Source organism: Pseudophryne corroboree, chromosome 10, assembly GCF_028390025.1.
Source record: "Pseudophryne corroboree isolate aPseCor3 chromosome 10, aPseCor3.hap2, whole genome shotgun sequence".
Taxonomy (NCBI): domain Eukaryota; kingdom Metazoa; phylum Chordata; class Amphibia; order Anura; family Myobatrachidae; genus Pseudophryne; species Pseudophryne corroboree.
The window spans coordinates 9,126,698-9,151,515 of NC_086453.1; the positions used below are offsets into that span (position 1 = coordinate 9,126,698).

The 24,818-nt window shown below is 46.7% G+C and overlaps 1 protein-coding gene across 2 annotated transcripts in view; it reads right to left on the reverse strand.

The window, feature by feature from the left end:
* Window positions 1-24,818, reverse strand: part of LOC134965743 (anoctamin-7-like) — a 99,821-nt gene that overhangs the window by 39,587 nt on the left and 35,416 nt on the right. For both annotated transcript variants that reach the window (XM_063942090.1, XM_063942089.1), the window contains exons 14-19: window positions 22,351-22,449; window positions 21,114-21,216; window positions 15,238-15,349; window positions 14,630-14,684; window positions 7,216-7,313; window positions 5,634-5,770 (exon numbers count right to left, since the gene is read on the reverse strand). In XM_063942090.1, the coding sequence (XP_063798160.1) occupies window positions 5,634-5,770; window positions 7,216-7,313; window positions 14,630-14,684; window positions 15,238-15,349; window positions 21,114-21,216; window positions 22,351-22,449 (604 nt within the window). The remainder of the gene's footprint in view (window positions 1-5,633; window positions 5,771-7,215; window positions 7,314-14,629; window positions 14,685-15,237; window positions 15,350-21,113; window positions 21,217-22,350; window positions 22,450-24,818) is intronic.

Sequence of the window (24,818 nt, forward strand, 5' to 3'; positions counted from 1 at the left end):
CACAGAGATAGTTACCCCTATATACTGTGCACATTCTATATCCTCATGTGTGACTGACAGAGAGCACAGAGATAGATACCCCTATATACTGTACACATTCTATACCCTCATGTGTGACTGACAGGGGGCCCAGAGATAGTTACCCCTATATACTGTACACATACTATATCCTCATGTGTGACTGACAGAGGGCACAGAGATAGTTACCCCTATATACTGTACACATTCTATATCCTCATGTGTGACTGACAGAGAGCACAGAGATAGATACCCCTATATACTGTACACATTCTATACCCTCATGTGTGACTGACAGAGGGCACAGAGATAGTTACCCCTATATACTGTACACATACTATATCCTCATGTGTGACTGACAGAGGGCACAGAGATAGTTACCCCTATATACTGTACACATTCTATATCCTCATGTGTGACTGACAGAGAGCACAGAGATAGATACCCCTATATACTGTACACATTCTATACCCTCATGTGTGACTGACAGGGGGCACAGAGATAGTTACCCCTATATACTGTACACATACTATATCCTCATGTGTGACTGACAGAGGGCACAGAGATAGTTACCCCTATATACTGTACACATTCTATATCCTCCTGTGTGACTGACAGAGGGCACAGAGATAGTTACCCCTATATACTGTACACATTCTATATCCTCATGTGTGACTGACAGAGGGCACAGAGATAGTTACCCCTATATACTGTACACATTCTATATCCTCATGTGTGACTGACAGGGGGCACAGAGATAGTTACCCCTATATACTGTACACATTCTATATCCTCATGTGTGACTGACAGGGGGCACAGAGATAGTTACTCCTATATACTGTACACATTCTATATCCTCCTGTGTGACTGACAGAGAGAACAGAGATAGTTACCCCTATATACTGTACACATTCTATATCCTCATGTGTGACTGACAGAGGGCACAGAGATAGTTACCCCTATATACTGTACACATTCTATACCCTCATGTGTGACTGACAGAGGGCACAGAGATAGTTACCCCTATATACTGTACACATTCTATATCCTCATGTGTGACTGACAGGGGGCACAGAGATAGTTACCCCTATATACTGTACACATTCTATATCCTCATGTGTGACTGACAGAGGGCACAGAGATAGTTACCCCTATATACTGTACACATTCTATATCCTCATGTGTGACTGACAGAGGGCACAGAGATAGTTACCCCTATATACTGTACACATTCTATATCCTCATGTTTGACTGACAAAGGGCACAGAGATAGTTACCCCTCTATACTGTACACATTCTATACCCTCATGTGTGACTGACAGAGAGCACAGAGATAGTTACCCCTATATACTGTACACATTCTATATCCTCATGTGTGACTGACAGGGGGCACAGAGATAGTTACCCCTATATACTGTACACATTCTATATCCTCATGTGTGACTGACAGGGGGCACAGAGATAGTTACCCCTATATACTGTACACATTCTATACCCTCATGTGTGACTGACAGAGGGCACAGAGATAGTTACCCCTATATACTGTACACATTCTATATCCTCATGTGTGACTGACAGGGGGCACAGAGATAGTTACCCCTATATACTGTACACATTCTATATCCTCATGTGTGACTGACAGGGGGCACAGAGATAGTTACTCCTATATACTGTACACATTCTATATCCTCCTGTGTGACTCACAGAGAGAACAGAGATAGTTACCCCTATATACTGTACACATTCTATATCCTCATGTGTGACTGACAGAGGGGGCACAGAGATAGTTACCCCTATATACTGTACACATTCTATATCCTCTTGTGTGACTGACAGGGGGCACAGAGATAGTTACCCCAATATACTGTACACATTCTATATCCTCCTGTGTGACTGACAGAGAGAACAGAGATAGTTACCCCTATATACTGTACACATTCTATATCCTCATGTGTGACTGACAGAGGGCACAGAGATAGTTACCCCTATATACTGTACACATTCTATATACTCATGTGTGACTGACAAAGGGCACAGAGATAGTTACCCCTCTATACTGTACACATTCTATATCCTCATGTGTGACTGACAGAGGACACAGAAATAGTTACCCCTATATACTGTACACATTCTATATCCTCATGTGTGACTGACAGAGGGCACAGAGAAAGTTACCCCTATATACTGTACACATTCTATACCCTCATGTGTGACTGACAGGGGGCACAGAGATAGTTACCCGTATATACTGTACACATTCTATATCCTCATGTGTGACTGACAGGGGGCACAGAGATAGTTACCCCTATATACTGTACACATTCTATATCCTCATGTGTGACTGTCAGGGGGCACAGAGATAGTTACCCCTATATACTGTACACATTCTATATCCTCCTGTGTGACTGACAGAGAGAACAGAGATAGTTACCCCTATATACTGTACACATTCTATATCCTCATGTGTGACTGACAGAGGGCACAGAGATAGTTACCCCTATATACTGTACACATTCTATATCCTCATGTGTGACTGACAGAGAGAACAGAGATAGTTACCCCTATATACTGTACACATTCTATACCCTCATGATTGACTGACAGAGGGCACAGAGATAGTTACCCCTATATACTGTACACATTCTATATCCTCATGTGTGACTGACAGAGGGCACAGAGATAGTTACCCGTATATACTGTACACATTCTATACCCTCATGTGTGACTGACAGGGGGCACCGAAATAGTTACCCCTATATACTGTACACATTCTATATCCTCATGTGTGACTGACAGAGGGCACAGAGATAGTTACCCGTATATACTGTACACATTCTATATCCTCATGTGTGACTGACAGGGGGCACAGAGATAGTTACCCCTATATACTGTACACATTCTATATCCTCATGTGTGACTGACAGGGGGCACAGAGATAGATACCCCTATATACTGTACACATTCTATATCCTCATGTGTGACTGACAGGGGGCACAGAGATAGTTACCCCTATATACTGTACACATTCTATATCCTCATGTGTGACTGACAGAGGGCACAGAGATAGTTACCCGTATATACTGTACACATTCTATACCCTCATGTGTGACTGACAGGGGGAACAAAGATAGTTACCCCTATATACTCTACACATTCTATAACCTCATGTGTGACTGACAGAGGGCACAGAGATAGTTACCCCTATATACTGTACACATTCTATACCCTCATGTTTGACTGACAGAGGGCACAGAGATAGTTACCCCTATATACTGTACACATTCTATATCCTCATGTGTGACTGACAGAGGGCACAGAGATAGTTACCCCTATATACTGTACACATTCTATATCCTCATGTGTGACTGACAGGGGGCACAGAGATAGTTACCCCTATATACTGTACACATTCTATACCCTCATGTGTGACTGACAGAGGGCACAGAGATAGTTACCCCTATATACTGTACACTTTCTATATCCTCATGTGTGACTGACAGGGGGCACAGAGATAGTTACCCCTATATACTGTACACATTCTATATCCTCATGTGTGACTGACAGAGGGCACAGAGATAGTTACCCCTATATACTGTACACATTCTATATACTCATGTGTGACTGACAGGGGGCACAGAGATAGTTACCCCTATATACTGTACACATTCTATATCCTCATGTGTGACTGACAGGGGGCACAGAGATAGTTACCCCTATATACTGTACACATTCTATATCCTCATGTGTGACTGACAGAGGGCACAGAGATAGTTACCCCTATATACTGTACACATTCTATACCCTCATGTGTGACTGACAGAGGGCACAGAGATAGTTACCCCTATATACTGTACACATTCTATATCCTCATGTGTGACTGACAGAGAGAACAGAAATAGTTACCCCTATATACTGTACACATTCTATATCCTCATGTGTGACTGACAGGGGGCACAGAGATAGTTACCCCTATATACTGTACACATTCTATATCCTCATGTGTGACTGACAGAGAGAACAGAAATAGTTACCCCTATATACTGTACACATTCTATATCCTCATGTATGACTGACAGGGGGCACAGAGATAGTTACCCCTATATACTGTACACATTCTATATCCTCATGTGTGACTGACAGAGGGCACAGAGATAGTTACCCCTATATACTGTACACATTCTATATCCTCATGTGTGACTGACAGAGGGCACAGAGATAGTTACCCGTATATACTGTACACATTCTATACCCTCATGTGTGACTGACAGGGGGCACAGAGATAGTTACCCCTATATACTGTACACATTCTATATCCTCATGTGTGACTGACAGAGGGCACAGAGATAGTTACCCGTATATACTGTACACATTCTATACCCTCATGTGTGACTGACAGAGGGCACAGAGATAGTTACCCGTATATACTGTACATATTCTATACCCTCATGTGTGACTGACAGAGAGAACAGAGATAGTTACCCCTATATACTGTACACATTCTATATCCTCATGTGTGACTGACAGGGGGCACAGAGATAGTTACCCCTATATACTGTACACATTCTATATCCTCATGTGTGACTGACAGAGGGCACAGAGATAGTTACCCGTATATACTGTACACATTCTATACCCTCATGTGTGACTGACAAGGGGCACAGAGATAGTTACCCCTATATACTGTACACTTTCTATATCCTCATGTGTGACTGACAGAGGGCACAGAGATAGTTACCCGTATATACTGTACACATTCTATATCCTCATGTGTGACTGACAGGGGGCACAGAGATAGTTACCCCTATATACTGTACACATTCTATATCCTCATGTGTGACTGACAGGGGGCACAGAGATAGTTACCCCTATATACTGTACACATTCTATATCCTCATGTGTGACTGACAGAGGGCACAGAGATAGTTACCCGTATATACTGTACACATTCTATACCCTCATGTGTGACTGACAGGGGGAACAGAGATAGTTACCCCTATATACTGTACACATTCTATAACCTCATATGTGACTGACAGAGGGCACAGAGATAGTTACCCCTATATACTGTACACATTCTATACCCTCATGTGTGACTGACAGAGGGCACAGAGATAGTTACCCCTATATACTGTACACATTCTATATCCTCATGTGTGACTGACAGGGGGCACAGAGATAGTTACCCCTATATACTGTACACATTCTATATCCTCATGTGTGACTGACAGAGATAGTTACCCCTATATACTGTACACATTCTATATCCTCATGTGTGACTGACAGGGGGCACAGAGATAGTTACCCCTATATACTGTACACATTCTATACCCTCATGTGTGACTGACAGGGGGCACAGAGATAGTTACCCCTATATACTGTACACATTCTATACCCTCATGTGTGACTGACAGGGGGCACAGAGATAGTTACCCCTATATACTGTACACAATCTATATCCTCATGTGTGACTGACAGGGGGCACAGAGATAGTTACCCCTATATACTGTACACATTCTATACCCTCATGTGTGACTGACAGGGGGCACAGAGATAGTTACCCCTATATACTGTACACATTCTATATCCTCGTACTCATACAGACACTCACTACTCACCCATCTCCAGATACTCCTCAAAGAGACCCTCACACTCAATGAGCTCATAATCCTCCTCCCATCGCTTAGGCTCCTCCGAGATCTGGGTCCCCCGAACCTTCGCCAGCTGCCTCCTCTGCCGCCAAGATTTAACTTTCCTGCGCACACGGACAGAAGCGGGATTATAGAGTGTATAATATACTAATTATACACTGCATACATATTATCCTGCGCAGTAGCTATATAACCGTAGGTCGCTGCAAGCTGTGCGCACACATTACGTAGCGTTATATATGTTATACATGCATAGAGATGCACTGGACATTATGGGCCTGACGCTACTCGGATGCCAGTCCAAATGCAGACGGATCCGGCGGGTATCTGTAAACTGTGGAAGCGCCGCAGAATGCAATCACACACTTTGCATGCGCCATACTATGCATATGCACATAGGGGGGAATTCAGTTACCAGCGAATCCTTCGCCTGGCTGAATCAGAGTGGCAAACGCCGCGCTGTATGGCAGCCCGTTCTCGCACAAAAGTGTTGCTGTCCCATAGGGTAGCGAGCAATTTTGGGCCTATTTGGCCGGGTGATGGGTGCAAGATGTGGGGCCATCGCCATCATTTATATGCCACGACTATGGCAATCTGTACTCGCAGGCTCATGCAACAGTTCTGTACCGTTGGAGTGCGGTGGGCATGTAGGCCCGTGTATGGGTCTTTATCATGAGGCCTTACTAGAGATAATTCCATGGCCCTAGTGGGCAGTATTATCATGTAGTATAAGGACTGTTGATATCAGAGAAGGCGTGAAGGGGCTAAGCAGCTTATCATGTATTTGCAAATATATGTAACAAATGTCTCTGAAATTCTATCACCATATTGTTTTCAAGTATTATCACAGGTATTATTCATTGTGATGGGATACCCCCCCCCCCCCCAGTGTCGGACTGGGGCATGTAGGGCCCACCGGGGGGATGCAGTGGTAGGGGCCTATGTTAGGGGTGTGGCCAGTCTGCCGAGGGGGTGTGGCCTGCCACCTCATTGGTGTGACTAACCATTAGAGAGTGCAACGTCTGGGCCCCTTCATACATATATACAGTAAATTCAGCTGCTGCATGCCTGATAATGTACCAGATTAATAACAGCAATGCACTGTAGAGAATACACCATAGTCCAGTATAAGGTAACATATGTATGATGTATAATTCAAGTGCACAGACTGGAACCTGATCCTTAGAGCAGGAGGTGGGGCCCCAGGCAGTGGGGGCCACCGGTGGTTTCCCCTGTACCCCTGTGGGCCAGTCCAAGCCTGCCCCCCCCTTTCTGTTTGCTGTGACCCCTCCCTTTCCATGCGTCTGATAAGTATTGCCAGAGTGATGGAGCGGCTACCTCTGTATTTGTGTACATCCGGGCACGCCTGGAGCGTGCAGGTGGAAATGGGGCACCTGTCTCTGACAGATCTATAGCGCCAGCATAGGACGGGCGGACACACACATGAGGCAGCAGGGAGGCTCCCAGGGCGTACGGAATAAGCAGCCGCTGACGCATATGATTCAGAACCAGCCCTTGTATGTGTGTAATAAGTGTTACTCCTACTTACGGGATGAAGAACTCCTGGATGTTACTGACAATCTGCTTCCCAACCATTATGATGAACAGCTGCTGGGCAAGTTCTATCAGACACCCGCCCGGACCACACTGCCGGGGAGAAAGACGCAGTAAGACGAGTATGCCACATCCATTACCCCGAGATATTACGGTATCCGGATACCAGGTCGACACCAAAAAGGTTGACACAACTTAGGTCGACATTAATTGGTCAACACACTTTAGGTCGACACCAATTGGTGTCGACCTAAGGTGTGTCGCCCCTTTTTGGTGTCGACCTGGAGTCCCCTACCCAGATATTACCTGGCCGCAGATCCGTGACACAGATAACAGGTGAGTATACACAATAGATCTATAGCATTGTTACATATAGACCACTAAGTAAGCACACATATAGGGCATTACTGTTAGGGTCTCCTGCCCTGTGCTGCCACGTCGTCATGGCAACCGGGAGACAAGTGCTAGCGGAGTAACCTGAGCGCAGCTGATACTCCGGTTCGGGTCTTTTGCTGTGCAGTGGTTATAGGCTCTGTGCACGGCAGGGGATCCGGTGCTGGTTTTTGTGCTCACAGTCTGTGAGGTCTGAGTGGGGCGTGGACAGCACCTGCTTTATAAGGCCTCTTCTCAGGGTAAGCAGATGCTGCTGAATCTTTGTTGGTTAGTCAGTTCCTGAAAGTTAACCAGTACTGTGTAGCTTTGTATTTGTTTGTTGCTTACTGCAAATAGGCCTGGGGATTTGGTATTACACTCTGCCAATCCAGACCTAGCAGTAAGACTGGAGTCAGTCGTTTAGCTTGCTGGGGTTCTGTTACTACTCTGTGAACTTAGCAAGTTTGCGGCTGTATTCTAAGACTTGCCTGTCTAATCCTGTCTCACTGTGCTAGGTGTCAGGGGTCAGTTTAGTGGCAGTAAGCTGAACCTGTGCACTGCAAGTGAGAATTAGGATTGTGGAGACTCTCCTTGTGTCTATCATTCCATCTCTGACCAAGGAGTTTACTGCCACACCCGTTGGTAACCCTTTAGGGTTTTGCTGTTGCCCTTAGCAACAGCATTTCGGGTTCTCTACGTATTAAAACACAACATCTTGCTTTTCCCATCTGAGCAGTTCTAATACAAGGGAGATACCCAGTTCCTTAGCCTCTGGGCTTCTCTGTTCACCTTGTGTGTATTTTGTTACCCTATCACCTTCTGTGTGCGTTGTGTCATATTCCCCAGTCTGTCTGTGAGTCCATTTGTTTTGCATAACAGTTCAGACACCAGTGCATTCCTGCAGGCACTGGAGTGCATAACAGTTCTGACACCAGTACTTTCCTGCAGGCACTGGTGTGCATAACATATTCAGCAGCCTCATACTCCTGTTGAAATTTTGTGGGAATATGGAGCATACCCCTCAAAATACGTTGCAACAGGTGGTCGATCAGGTGCAGGTCCTGACTCGACAATTTAATGATTTGTCCATTAAAATGCACACCTCCCAGGCTGCTGGCGGAGCTCCCGCAGCAGCAGCACCTGCAGGGGTTAAGGAGCCGAAAGTAAATCTCCCGGATCGTTTCTCTGGAGATCGCTCGCAGTTCTTTTGTTTCAAGGAGAGCTGCAAGCTATACTTCCGGCTTAGGCCTCAGTCTTCTGGGTCGGAGATTCAGCGGGTGGGCATAGTGATTTCCTTGCTACAAGGAGACCCACAGGTCTGGGCATATGGGTTGCAGCCTGACTGTCCGTCGCTTAAAAGTGTTGATGCTTTTTTTACGGCACTGGGCATGTTGTATGATGACCCTGACAAGACGGCCTCAGCCGAGGCTCAGATTTCGATCCTTAAGCAAGGGCGAAGGCCAGTTGAGGTTTACTGTACGGAGTTTCGGAGGTTGGCCCATGATACCCAGTGGAATGACCCAGCCCTGAGACACCAGTACCGAAGAGGTCTTTCTAACCAGATAAAGGACCAACTGGTACAATATCCCTTGCCTGATAGCTTGGATCAGCTCATGCAGTTATCCATCCGGGTGGATAGACGGTTGAGAGAGCGTAGGCTTGAAAGGGAGACTGAGATTTCCTTCCTTCCCAAGGGAACCTCAGACTCTGAGGAATTTTCCGAGGAGCCTATGCAGATTGGGGCTACCCGCCTCTCCTCGCGTGAGAAGACGCGGAGGAGACAGCAGGGGTTGTGTTTGTACTGTGGGAATAAAGGTCATGTGGTAGTATCATGCCCAGAAAAGCCGGAAAACTTCAGGGCCTGAGGGTGATGGGAAATATCCTGTCAGGCCAGAAGTCAGAATTTCCCAAGAAGACTTTTATCATTCCGGTGACCTTGAAGATCCTCGGTCAAACTGTCAAGACTGAGGCCTTTGTGGACAGTGGGGCCGACGGGGTTTTTATGGACCGCCAATTCGCCCTGAAACACTCTGTTCCCACAGTACCCTTGGCATCGGAAATTGAGATTTGTGGGTTAAACGGGGAACCATTATCCCAAGGTAAAATTACCTCTTGCACTAGCCAGATTTCTTTGTTTATTGGAGCCACACACTCTGAAAAATTGTCCTTTTATGTGACTGTCTGTACTTTTGCCCCATTGGTGTTGGGGTTACCCTGGTTAAGGGCCCACAATCCTCAATTTGACTGGGTCTCTGGGGAGATTCTTAGTTGGGGTACTGATTGTTTCAGGAGTTGCTTGAGCCTTCCAGTCAGGCTCTCGCAGCTAAGTTTGCCAGGATTGCCAGGGTGTTATGCAGATTTTGCGGACGTGTTCTCCAAAAAAGTTGCAGAGGTACTACCTCCCCATCGCCCCTATGACTGTGCCATTGATTTGTTGCCAAATGCTAAGCTTCCCAAGAGCAGGTTGTACTCCCTGTCACGTCCTGAGACTCAGGCTATGGCAGAGTACATTCAGGAGAACTTGGCTAAGGGATTTATCAGACCTTCACAGTCTCCAGTTGGGTCGGGGTTCTTCTTCGTGGGTAAAAAGGACGGTTCGTTGCGACCCTGCATCGACTTCAGGGAATTGAACCGTATCACGATTAAAAACTCATACCCACTGCCTCTCATTTCGGTCTTGTTTGACCAGCTTCGTACTGCCACCATTTTTTCTAAGATTGACCTACGCGGTGCGTACAATCTAATCCGAATAAGAGAGGGGGATGAATGGAAGACTGCCTTTAATACCCACTCAGGGCATTATGAATATTTGGTGATGCCTTTTGGGCTCTGTAATGCCCCGGCAGTCTTCCAGGATTTCATGAATGATGTGCTCAGGGAATATTTGGATAGATTCTTAGTTGTATACTTAGATGACATCCTAATCTTCTCCCATTCCCTGGAGGAACATCGGAAGCATGTACGCTTAGTCCTCCAGAAACTCAGAGACCACCGGCTTGGGGCGAAGCTGGAGAAGTGCGAATTTGAAGTTCAGCAAATCGCATTTCTAGGATATATTATCTCCCCAGAAGGTTTCCAAATGGAGGGTTCCAAGGTACAGGCAGTCCTGGATTGGGTGCAGCCCACTAGTTTGAAGGCGCTTCAGCGTTTCCTGGGCTTTGCGAATTTTTATAGACGATTTATCGCTGGATTTTCGTCTATAGTGGCGCCCTTGGTGGCACTCACTAAGAAAGGGGCGGATGTTGCTCACTGGTCTTGTGAGGCTAAAGCGGCTTTTGCCCGTCTCAAAAGGGCATTTGTTTCGGCCAAGGTGCTGCGACACCCAGATCCAGAGCGTCCTTTTGTGGTGGAGGTGGATGCCTCTGAGATGGGTATTGGGGCAGTGCTTTCTCAGATGGGAGTGTCTGATAATCGCCTTCATCCCTGTGCTTACTTTTCCCGTAAATTTTCGCCTGCCGAGATGAATTATGACGTGGGTAACCGGGAATTGTTGGCTATTAAGGATGCACTCGAGGAGTGGAGACACTGGCTTGAGGGGGCTAAGTTTGTGGTCTCAATTCTCACTGACCATAAGAATCTGGCATATTTAGAGTCAGCAAAGCGTCTCAATGCCAGGCAGGCACGATGGGCTTTGTTTTTTGCTCGCTTTAATTTTTTGATAACATATCGCCCTGGGTCAAAAAACATCAAGGCTGATGCGCTCTCGCGGAGTTTTGCTCCAATCCAGGAGACCCCCGAGGAGCCGTTGCCCATTGTTTCCCCATCATGTATTAAAGTGGGCATTACCCAGGACCTCTTATCATTAGTCCTTAGAGCACAGGAGCAGGCTCCTCCAGACCTTCCGGTAGGTCTTTTGTTTGTGCCTCCTAGGTTAAGACAGCGAGTGTTCCTGGAATTCCATGCCAAGAAGTCGTCAGGTCACCCGGGTATTGCCAGAACTCGGGAGTTGCTATCTAGGGCGGTGTGGTGGCCCTCGGTGGCTAAGGATGTGGATCAGTGGGTTCGGGCATGTGACATCTGTGCCCGAAATAAGACTCCTAGAGGGGTTCCTGTTGGCCCATTACATCCACTCTCTATCCCATCTAAGCCATGGACCCACATTTCAATGGATTTTGTGGTGGACTTGCCCAAATCCTCGGGGATGACAGCCATCTGGGTTGTTGTTGACAGGTTTTCGAAGATGGCGCACTTCGTTCCACTGGTTGGGCTGCCATCGGCCAGACGCCTGTCTGAATTATTTATGCTGCATGTTGTGCGTCTCCACGGGTTGCCACTTGATGTGGTCTCTGACCGCGGATCCCAGTTTGTGGCCAAATTCTGGAGGGCATTTTGTTCCGATCTCCAGATTTCTGTCAGCTTGTCGTCAGGCTACCATCCGCAGTCTAATGGGCAGACTGAAAGGGTGAACCAGTCCTTGGAGCAGTTCCTCAGGTGTTATGTCTCCAAGTGTCAGACTGACTGGGTTGCTCATCTGTCCATGGCGGAGTTTGCCTATAACAACGCGGCTCACTCTGCTACAGGGATCTCTCCCTTCCTTTGTGTGTATGGGCATCATCCTAAGGCCAATTCTTTTGACCCCCTGGACTCCACGCCTGGTGGTTCCTCTGTGGTTTCGGTCCTTAGAGGTATTTGGCGGAAAGTGAAGAAAGCCCTTGTGTCTGTGTCATTAGTGACCAAAAGGGTTTTTGATAAGCGGAAAAGACCCTGCAGCTTCAAATTAGGAGACTTCGTCTGGTTGTCTACCAAGAATTTGAAGTTGAGACAGCCATCTCATAAGTTAGGCCCCCGGTTCATCCTCATCGGCCCTTATAAGATCACCAGGGTTATCAATCCGGTGGCATTTCAGTTAGATCTGCCCCGTTCTTTGGGTATCAATAAAACATTTCATTGTTCCCTTTTAAAACGGGCGATTAGTAATCCTTCTTCCAGTGGAAGACCTTCTCCTCTTCTGATACGTGGCCAGAGGGAGTTTGTTGTTGAAAGGATTCTTGACTCCAAGGTGGTTCGGGGTCGGCTGTCATTTTTGGTGCACTGGAAGGGGTATGGCCCGGAGGAGCGGTCGTGGGTGCGCAGTTGTGATCTTCATGCCCCCAGACTGATACGCTCTTTCTTCTCGCAGTTCCCCGATAAACCCGGTGGTAGGGGTTCTTTGACCCCTCGTCAGAGGGGGGGTACTGTTAGGGTCTCCTGCCCTGTGCTGCCACGTCGTCATGGCAACCGGGAGACAAGTGCTAGCGGAGTAACCTGAGCGCAGCTGATACTCCGGTTCGGGTCTTTTGCTGTGCAGTGGTTATAGGCTCTGTGCACGGCAGGGGATCCGGTGCTGGTTTTTGTGCTCACAGTCTGTGAGGTCTGAGTGGGGCGTGGACAGCACCTGCTTTATAAGGCCTCTTCTCAGGGTAAGCAGATGCTGCTGAATCTTTGTTGGTTAGTCAGTTCCTGAAAGTTAACCAGTACTGTGTAGCTTTGTATTTGTTTGTTGCTTACTGCAAATAGGCCTGGGGATTTGGTATTACACTCTGCCAATCCAGACCTAGCAGTAAGACTGGAGTCAGTCGTTTAGCTTGCTGGGGTTCTGTTACTACTCTGTGAACTTAGCAAGTTTGCGGCTGTATTCTAAGACTTGCCTGTCTAATCCTGTCTCACTGTGCTAGGTGTCAGGGGTCAGTTTAGTGGCAGTAAGCTGAACCTGTGCACTGCAAGTGAGAATTAGGATTGTGGAGACTCTCCTTGTGTCTATCATTCCATCTCTGACCAAGGAGTTTACTGCCACACCCGTTGGTAACCCTTTAGGGTTTTGCTGTTGCCCTTAGCAACAGCATTTCGGGTTCTCTACGTATTAAAACACAACATCTTGCTTTTCCCATCTGAGCAGTTCTAATACAAGGGAGATACCCAGTTCCTTAGCCTCTGGGCTTCTCTGTTCACCTTGTGTGTATTTTGTTACCCTATCACCTTCTGTGTGCGTTGTGTCATATTCCCCAGTCTGTCTGTGAGTCCATTTGTTTTGCATAACAGTTCAGACACCAGTGCATTCCTGCAGGCACTGGAGTGCATAACAGTTCTGACACCAGTACTTTCCTGCAGGCACTGGTGTGCATAACAATTACTGTATACAGATACTGGCACTGCCGCCATGGTAACATTCATTTGTATATATGTACACGTACCCCTCATGGAAGGGAGGTGTGGCAAATATGTGCCCCCTCACAGAGGGGAATTGGTGCAGGCTGGTCCGATGGGACTGCGGTGCGGGCAAGCAGGAAAAGACTATTCCATTCGGGCACAGAAAGAGGGACATGTGTTTTGGATTCAGTAAGTGTGGGGAAGAGAGGCGGTGCGTGCGCTGTACTGCCGGCGGGAAGCGGACCGTCACTGACTGCAGGCTACAGAGGAACTGCAATGACCATTGGGATCTGTAGGTGCCTGAGGTGGAGGGTGGAGCTGCTCTGGCCAGGCCATCTGACAGAAAGCTCGGCTTGCTGAGCAGGGATCCCGGGCTGTGTGGTGCCGGATGCTGTCATCCAGAAGATAGATGCCCACCGGAGCCATCGCGAAGTCTCAGCAATTGCGCGCTTATGTGCAGCACTGATGCAACTACGAGGAAAATCTACTCCAAGGGTTGGCCTATGGCTAGGCAGACTGGCCGCGGCAGTAGCGATGCTGGCGCCATGTTTCTCTACGTACACGATCACAGCCGACGGCAGGTACATGCTTCGAAAACGGCCCAGACACCTCTGCGTTTTTGACACCCCTCCTAGTTATCGCCCACAAACGGTCCCTTCCTGTCAATCACTCTGCGTATGAATTGAAATCTCAGTGCGAGCAAAGGCACCTCGGCCCGTGCGCTGTGCGATCACATGGGCAGTCTGCTGATAATCGCCTTGTTGCGTGAACACCGCCATTGTATACATACATGACTTAGGCCACAATCCATAATACTTATCCCCTGGATACGCTAGGTAACGTCCTGTAATAAGAATCATTTATCTGCTCATCTCTTATTAGACAAATAGAGAAAATCTAGCGTTACTCACGTCCTCGTTTCTCATGCCCATCAGTTTGCCGTACTGTCCGGGGTATCCCACAAACCTGCGGGGCACAGGCAGATAGTTAACACTTGGCGCTATTCCTCTTTAGATGTGACTACACGGTTCCTTCTTCATAACCAAATGTCACTCAGCTAATTCCTGTCATTTGTATACAACGTGAAATTGGCGCTTCATTCTGAACTGATGTTTCAGCGCATTTCTTATACTAGAGTTATAGAGTGCTGAAAGCAATGACCCACAAAAGGCGGGACCCGTGTCCCAGCTTAATAAACCCAACACCACTCACTGGGTCTGCTCTAGGTAAGTCTATAAGCGCACTCTGTAATCAGCACCTGAATATAGTAAGGAGGAACACGCCTGCTCAATTTCTATAAACTGACAAGCATACAGGGCCACGCTTATAGGGCCACCTCATCCAAATCATAAGGAGCACAAGCCAATGCCACCAAAACACATGAAATACAATAAGACAGATATCACTGCTCATTAGCAAAGTTACTAAAGCTGTGACTGCGTTGGTAAGACTGTCTCTTTACCCCGTCCTCTGTCTGCCTGTCCATTCCCAATGATACACAGATGTAGACCCAACTCACCTGCCTTTGAAGAAGGCCACGTAGAATGGAGATGAGTAAAAATTCACAAACTGAAAGATGAAAACCTTGAAGGTGAAGGCGTCTTCATGTAAGGACTGAGTACGATGCATCTCTGTAATGCAGGAGAACTGAATATTATACAAGGTGACCAGTGGCCTAATCACATCATCTGCAGGTTCCTCCAAGACTATGCATCCAAGACCACCAACCTGCATCACTATAACCTGCATGGCCATCCAGAACAAGGGTTGCAAGACTAGTGACCTGCATGGCTATCCAGAACCAGGATTACAAGACTAGTGACCTGCATGGCCATCCAGAATCAGCATTCCAAGACTAGTGATCTGCATCACTATCCAGAACCAGCATTCCTAGACTAGTGACCTGCATGGCCATCCAGATCCAGTGTTCCAAGACTAATGGTCTGCATCAATATCCAGAACCAGCATTTTAAGACTAGTGACCTGCATGGCCATCCAAAACCAGCATTCCTACACTAGTGATTTGTATGGACATCCAGAACCAGCGTTCCTAAACTAGACCTAGCATCACTATCCAGAACCAGCATTCCTACGCTAGTGACCTGCATGGCCATCCAGAACCAGCGTTCCTAAACTAGACCTAGCATCACTATCCAGAACCAGCATTCCTACGCTAGTGACCTGCATGGCCATCCAGAACCAGCTTTCCTAAAGTAGACCTAGCATCACTATTCAGAACCAGCATTCCTAAACAAGACCTGCATGGCCATCCAGAACCAGCATCCAAGACTAGTGACCTGCACAGTCATCTAGAACACTAGTGACCTACACGGCCATCCAGTTATCTGCACAGAGCACAGTGATACCACATCATCATTCCGCCTTCGGACAACTTTAGCTTATTGGTTTGTGCAACCTTCACTGTATCTGATCTCCTCCAAGGTTTTTCACAAAGGTCTTGGATACCACACATAGGGGGTCATTCCGAGTTGATCACCAGCTGAAAATGTTCGCTGCGTTGCGATGATGCAAAAAACCTGCACTTCTGCGCATGCGTATGCGGCACAATGCGCACGCGCGACGTACTTTCACAACAGCCGAAGTAGTTTCACACAGGGTCTAGCGAAGTTTTTCAGTCGCACTGCTGGCCGCAGAGTGATTGACATGAAGTGGGCGTTTCTAGGTGTCAACTGACCGTTTTCAGGGAGTGATCGAAAAAACGCAGGCGTGCCCGGAAAAACGCAGGCGTGGCTGGCCGAACGCAGGGTGTGTTTGTGACGTCAAATCCGGAACTGAACGGTCTGAAGTGATCGCAAGTGCTGAGTAGGTCTGGAGCTACTCTGAAACTGCACAATTTTTTTTTTAGTAGCCGCTCTGCGATCCTTTCGTTCGCACTTCTGCTAAGCTAAAATACACTCCCAGTGGGCGGCGGCTTAGCGTTTGCACGGCTGCTAAAAACAGCTAGCGAGCGATCAACTCGGAATGACCCCCATAATCGTTCCATTAACAACGTTGTTTCTAGTAAACAGATCTGACCTGTGTCATATCTAAGCACAACAATAAACAAAGAGAGAAGATAAAATAGCATTTAATGCACGTTTCAGGGTGGCATCTGCCGAGGCAATACATTAAGTGTGTAAGATGTGTTATTTTTATTTTACTTTTTCAGCGGATTAAGGGTATGTGTATAAATACTGGTGTTTGGTGTCATCTCTATAAATGTCATGTTAGTGAGTCTTTCTGCTCACTGACTGGCCTGGGCCCCATTTGTGTGACCTGTCGGCCCTTTCCAGTCTCTGCCCTTCCCCTCTGCGTTATTGACATTTACCACTTAGCAAAGGCTGAGATCGCAGCGCAGTGTGAAAGTGAAGAACAAACCTGGAGCCACAACCCGGAGGATCCAGAGTGTCTGCAGTGACGCAAGAGGTTCCTGCAGAATAAACTTCACACTCCCATCTGTCGTCATTTCCAACCCTATCTGTCTGTGCCTCCATTCACAGCAATAATGAGTAGCGCCATCTAATGGCTGGAACCAATAGTAACCTCTGTGCGGTTCCACCTGATTGTGTACCTGTATTTTATATCTCCATTATTCTGGTTCCTGGGTATTATCCAGTTATTCATTAGAATTGGCATAATCAGCTTCTGCCACTGCCCAGAGCAGGGAAGACTATCCTAATTCACTGCACAAGGACATTACATGGTCATATCACTGTGCAGTCACACTGCGCCAGCTGGGGATACGCAGTCATGCCGGAATGTCACAGTGCTCTCCCCAGCTGGGTGTTACATGTCACACTCACACGTGATGTACAATATACAATCAGGTCTCATGTTTTGCTGATTCCCTTTCCAGCACAGCTTGGTCAACTGTCTGTGGTGAACTACAAGTCCTAGCATGCCCTGCAAACCTGATGATCAGCTAAGTGAGAGGAGAGAGATAGTAATATTACATTGTTTGACCCTTTGCACGGCCGCTGATCTGAACACAGAAAGATGCATCATCCACTCTGATTGTGCCGGGATTAAAGTTCAAACACGGACGTGGGAGTTGCTCCTACCACGGGCTGAGGATGTGGGCAGCGCAGCTACGAAACGCATAACACGCCCTCAGCACGTCTATGTACAATAATCTACCACAGGGACACCAAGACCACTGACACTCCCAATACAGCTGAGGTTACTGATATTATTGGATTGAGGTGGTCATTCCGAGTTGATCGCTAGCTGCATTTGTTCGCTGTGCAGCGATGAGGCAAAAAAATGGCACTTCTGCGCATGCGTATGCGGTGCAATGCGCACGTGCGACGTACTATTACAACGAACTATGTCGTTTCACACAAGGTCTAGCGAAGCTTTTCAGTCGCACTGGTGGCCGCAGAGTGATTGACATGAAGTGGGCGTTTCTGGGTGTCAACTGACCGTTCTCAGGGAGTGTTCGAAAAAACGCAGGCGTGCCCAGAAAAACGCAGGCGTGGCTGGGCGAACGCAGGGCGGGTGTGTGACGTCAAATCCGGAACTAAACAGTCTAAAGTGATCGCAAACGCTGAGTAGGTCTGAAGCTACTCTGACACTGCACAAAAAATCTTTGTAGCCGCTCTGCGATTCTTTCGTTCGCACTTCTGCTAAGCTAAAATACACTCCCAGTGGGCGGCGGCATAGCGTTTGCACGGCTGCTAAAAACAGCTAGCGAGCGAACAACTCGGAATGACCACCCGAGTGTCGTTTGGTAGAAGCTGCGCCTTCCCTTAATATGGAAGCACTGATACAGAGCCGACGCAACGCTGATGTTCATGGAGTTGAGCGATTGTTTCTACGGCGCATGCGTTGTGCGCTGTACACGTACAGAGGCGCAGCAGCGATTCACATGCACGGGGTGTAAAATATACTGGGCATTCCTTGGCAGTGACTGGGAGGTGGCTGATGCATGGAGATGCTCCGTGTTATGGGCGTGGTATGGGAGTGACACGGAACTGATGGAAGTGTGTCGCATACACAGACGCTACATCGTTCACATTGGAGGCCATACTCAGATGGAGAATCTGCATCAGCAATGGGGCATGTGGAAGTTTCGATGGTGGATACAGCAGGCGGTATGGTGGCCAATCCCGGGATCGGGATTGGTGAGATCCCGGGATTTTGTCCAAAAATTGTCCAGGATACATTCCCGGGATTGGAAAGCTCCAATCCCGGGGATTTCGGGATTAGCCAGCCCCTTTGTTTTGTCAACACCGGGCAGCATTGAGCGTCCTCAGGAGGATCAGACGCTGCCCGGCTCCCCCTGCTCCCGACTGTGCGCACTACGCAGCGTGACGTGAAGCCGCTCGCCGCCCGGACCTCACCGCCAGCACTGCACCACCCCTCACCTCCCCGCAGCAAGTAGACTTACCCTCCCACCCATCAGGATGAGGTGAGTTATGTGGGCAGGGCAGGGGGGGGGGGGGGGGGTTCACATATTGAAAAGAAACCAATCCCGGGTATCCTGGGATCAATCATTTTTTAATCCCGATTCCCAGGATTGAAAAAATGGCCCGAAATTGGCCACCCTAGCAAGCGGTATAGCTGCGTCTACAGATGCTCATGGGGGCGTCTCAGGCCTAGAGCATTATTGCGCACAGATGTACAGCAGGGAGGGGCTTTGTAGCAGCATTTGCATAAAGGCGCAGGCTGATGACCGCCAATAATTGCAGCTGCGGCTACCTCTGCTTCCATTTCTGAATCAGGCCCAGTAAACTAATTCAGTGGGAGAGCCTGAACATAATTTCAGGACAGGTTTCTAGGGTCCATTTTAAGGGTCATGGAGGACTTGTGTGTGGGCGGGACTATAACACCCTCATTGTGAGTTATTACAGCAGCACCAGGCTGTATAATGGACAGCTACCCCTTGGCGGTCACGCTGCGCTGCTACTCCCGGTTAGCTGGACCTGCCTGTGGATGTCCCTGTAAATATCAGACGCTAACAGCTGAGAGTCGTGTGTCTGGGGGTTGCACGTCAGGGGAATCTTGAGAGTAATGGAGCCCCATCCGCCCTCCATCTCTGAGAGGTGAGCGCTGTGAGCCGATAGCAGATGATGCAGCCAGATTTACTAACCTAGACCTGTCTGTGTCTATATTCTGTCATCCCGCACATAGCTGGCCGCGGTCTCCTCTGTGAGTGCCGTCACCTGCGTTTGTGTGTCTGGTATTTACGCTGCCATGGGGGTGCAGGAATTCACAGCGTAGAACATACTGGCGCAGGTGCGGGGCTGGTAGCAGAATGGGCATAAATTACTAAAAAGTGCCAGCAAAACTATATTTCCGCACATGGCGTATGCGAAACGGTGTCAGTCGCTGGTGTGCAGGAAGCGGGGTGGACGTATATACTTCCTGCTCATAGGTTGAACTGGCAATGATGACAGGTATGGTACAAACTGGAACTGGTTGTAACTCAGACTCCAGGCTGGGACCGGTTAATGTTACTGGAGCCGGACCGGAGCGGCAGTAACATGAACACCGGGCTGGGACCGGTTAATGCTACAAGCACAATGGCAATGGACACTGGAACCACTTAGGTAGTACTGCCACCTGGTAGAATCCTGTAATCAAAACACAGATGGTGTGAGGCACAAGGAGTGTTGATGGATGGCTGGGACTAGTAGTTCCACAAGCAGTAGAATCAGCATGCTTGAAATGTCTATAGCACTCTGCATAAAGGAACCAATGAAGCCGGAAACAGAGCCTGACTACCAGATATCAGGAAGCCAAGGACGTGGCTGGATAAGCAACGTTGTTCTGGCCATTCATTAGTGCCTCTGCTGTCCTTTTATCCCCTGAGCTGCACTGGTATTGATAGAGAAGGTCACATGAGAAAGAGCTGGATTCCCATTGGTGCTTATGTGGTCAGCTGACCCAATCCAACATGGCGGGCCAACACACGAACCCCCAAACCCCCTTGAACGGCAAACACACTGGGGACACCGCGCTGAGCACAGGGGACCCGGAATCTCCTCCAAGACAACGCAGCACAACGTAGTGGTGGGTGCTGATACTCCTCCCTCTAATGGGTCTGGCAGGGACTGTATACTACTATCACCATCAGCTCTGACTACTCATCCCACCGTGTCTGATATGTATACTACAAATACCATCTTGTATGAAATGTGTAATACGTCATTATCGGTAAAATATATATGACTAACCCCAATCACACGCCAGCTGGGCACTACTCACCCCAATCACACGGCAGCTGGGCACTACTCACCCCAATCACACGGCAGCTGGGCACTACTCACCCCAATCACACGGCAGCTGGGCACTACTCACCCCAATCACACGGCAGCTGGGCACTACTCACCCCAATCACACGGCAGCTGGGCACTACTCACCCCAATCACACGGCAGCTGGGCACTACTCACCCCATCGTGTCAGCTTCTCTGCCAGCGAGGTGTAGACCTGGCTCATCAGGAGGATAAGGACTAAATTCACCATTGAGCTGCTGATATTAGCAATGTTCCCAGCCTAAACATACACAGAGATAATACATCACAGGAAGCGCTGATCTAGGGGGAATATAACGCTGCACTGACCCGGGAGCGATATAATAACAATACATTCATCTGGGGAATTATAGAACTGTTATATGTAGGCATTATAGAAATAACTGTTAAAAATAAATCCAAATGCTTACATTCATCTAGGGGGTGAGATAACTATCTATGGAGCAATAAAACACTGATTCATATAGGGGTGATATAACACTGATTCATATTGGGGTGATATAACACTGATTCATATGGGGGCGATATAACACTGATTCATATAGGGGTGATATAACACTGATTCATATAGGGGTGATATAACACTGATTCATATGGGGGCGATATAACACTGATTCATATAGGGGTGATATAACACTGATTCATATGGGGGCGATATAACACTGATTCATATAGGGGTGATATAACACTGATTCATATGGGGGCGATATAATACTGATTCATATGGGGGCAATATAACACTGATTCATATGGGGTGATATAACACTGATTCATATGGGGTGATATAACACTGATTCATATGGGGGTGATATAACACTGATTCATATGGGGGTGATATAACACTGATTCATATTGGGGTGATATAACACTGATTCATATGGGGACGATATAACACTGATTCATATGGAGTGATATAACACTGATTCATATGGGGTGATATAACACTGATTCATATTGGGGTGATATAACACTGATTCATATGGGGGTGATATAACTGTGTTTCTATTTAAGAGACGATATAACACTGTATTCATCTGGGGGTAATATAACTGTATCTATTTAGGGGGCGATATAACACAGATTCATATGGGGGTGATATAACTGTGTATCTATCTAAGAGACGATATAACACTGTATTCATCTGGGGGTAATATAACTGTATCTATCTAGGGGGCGATATAACACTGATTCATATGGGGGTGATATAACTGTGTATCTATATAAGAGACAATATAGCACTGATTCATATGGGGTGATATGCACCAGGATAAAGGTATGCTACCTGTTGCACAGGAAGGTAAGTGACTGGTATATTCTATTTGGCCCAGTCCATGCTACCAACAAATCTATATGTGGCTGTGCCCGTGTGTCATACCTGTGTCATGAGGATGATGTTTCCCGTGTGGTACATCATCATGCTTACTATCCCACGGTACATGATGACGGAGACGAGGAAGATCATCACCACACATAGCTGGGAGAGAAGGAGTCTCATTATTACATGCCAGTATTATTATCACATGAGCCGCCTATATACCGGGTGTCTGTATATGTTACATGCCAGTATTATTATCACATGAGCCGCCTATATACCGGGTGTCTGTATATGTTACATGCCAGTATTATTATCACATGAGCCGCCTATATACCGGGTGTCTGTATATGTTACATGCCAGTATTATTATCACATGAGCCGCCTCTATACCGGGTGTCTGTATATGTTACATGCCAGTATTATTATTATCACATGAGCCGCCTATATACCAAGTGTCTGTATATGTTACATGCCAGTATTATTATCATCACATGAGCCGCCTATATACCGGGTGTCTGTATATGTTACATGCCAGTATTATTATCACATGAGCAGCCTATATACCAGGTGTCTGTATATGTTACATGCCAGTATTATTATCACATGAGCAGCCTATATACCGGGTGTCTGTATATGTTACATGCCAGTATTATTATCACATGAGCAGCCTATATACCAGGTGTCTGTATATGTTACATGCCAGTATTATTATCATCACATGAGCCGCCTATATACCAGGTGTCTGTATATGTTACATGCCAGTATTATTATCATCACATGAGCCGCCTATATACCGGGTGTCTGTATATGTTACATGCCAGTATTATTATCACATGAGCCGCCTATATACCAGGTGTCTGTATATGTTACATGCCAGTATTATTATCATCACATGAGCAGCCTATATACCAGGTGTCTGTATATGTTACATGCCAGTATTATTATCATCACATGAGCCGCCTATATACCAGGTGTCTGTATATGTTACATGCCAGTATTATTATCATCACATGAGCCGCCTATATACCAGGTGTCTGTATATGTTACATGCCAGTATTATTATCATCACATGAGCAGCCTATATACCAGGTGTCTGTATATGTTACATGCCAGTATTATTATCATCACATGAGCCGCCTATATACCGGGTGTCTGTATATGTTACATGCCAGTATTATTATCATCACATGAGCAGCCTATATACCAGGTGTCTGTATATGTTACATGCCAGTATTATTATCACATGAGCCGCCTATATACCAGGTGTCTGTATATGTTACATGCCAGTATTATTATCATCACATGAGCAGCCTATATACCAGGTGTCTGTATATGTTACATGCCAGTATTATTATCATCACATGAGCAGCCTATATACCAGGTGTCTGTATATGTTACATCCCAGTATTATTATTATCACATGAGCCGCCTATATACCAAGTGTCTGTATATGTTACATGCCAGTATTATTATCATCACATGAGCAGCCTATATACCAGGTGTCTGTATATGTTACATCCCAGTATTATTATTATCACATGAGCCGCCTATATACCAAGTGTCTGTATATGTTACATGCCAGTATTATTATCATCACATGAGCAGCCTATATACCAGGTGTCTGTATATGTTACATGCCAGTATTATTATCATCACATGAGCAGCCTATATACCAGGTGTCTGTATATGTTACATGCCAGTATTATTATCATCACATGAGCCGCCTATATACCAGGTGCTTGTATATGTTACATGCCAGTATTATTATTACATGAGCCGCCTATATACCGGGTGTCTGTATATGTTACATGCCAGTATTATTATTATTACATGAGCCGCCTATATACCGGGTGTCTGTATATGTTACATGCTAGTATTATTATTACATGAGCCGCCTATATACCAGGTGTCTGTATATGTTACATGCCAGTATTATTATCATCACATGAGCAGCCTATATACCAGGTGTCTGTATATGTTACATGCCAGTATTATTATCATCACATGAGCCGCCTATATACCAGGTGTCTGTATATGTTACATGCCAGTATTATTATTACATGAGCCGCCTATATACCGGGTGTCTGTATATGTTACATGCCAGTATTATTATTATTACATGAGCCGCCTATATACCGGGTGTCTGTATATGTTACATGTCAGTATTATTATTACATGAGCCGCCTATATACCAGGTGCTTGTATATGTTACATGCCAGTATTATTATCACATGAGCCGCCTATATACCGGGTGCTTGTATATGTTACATGCCAGTATTATTATTATCACATGAGCCGCCTATATACCGGGTGCTTGTATATGTTACATGCCAGTATTATTATTATCACATGAGCCGCCTATATACCGGGTGTCTGTATATGTTACATGCCAGTATTATTATCACATGAGCCGCCTATATACCGGGTGTCTGTATATGTTACATGCTAGTATTATTATTACATGAGCCGCCTATATACCGGGTGCTTGTATATGTTACATGCCAGTATTATTATTATCACATGAGCCG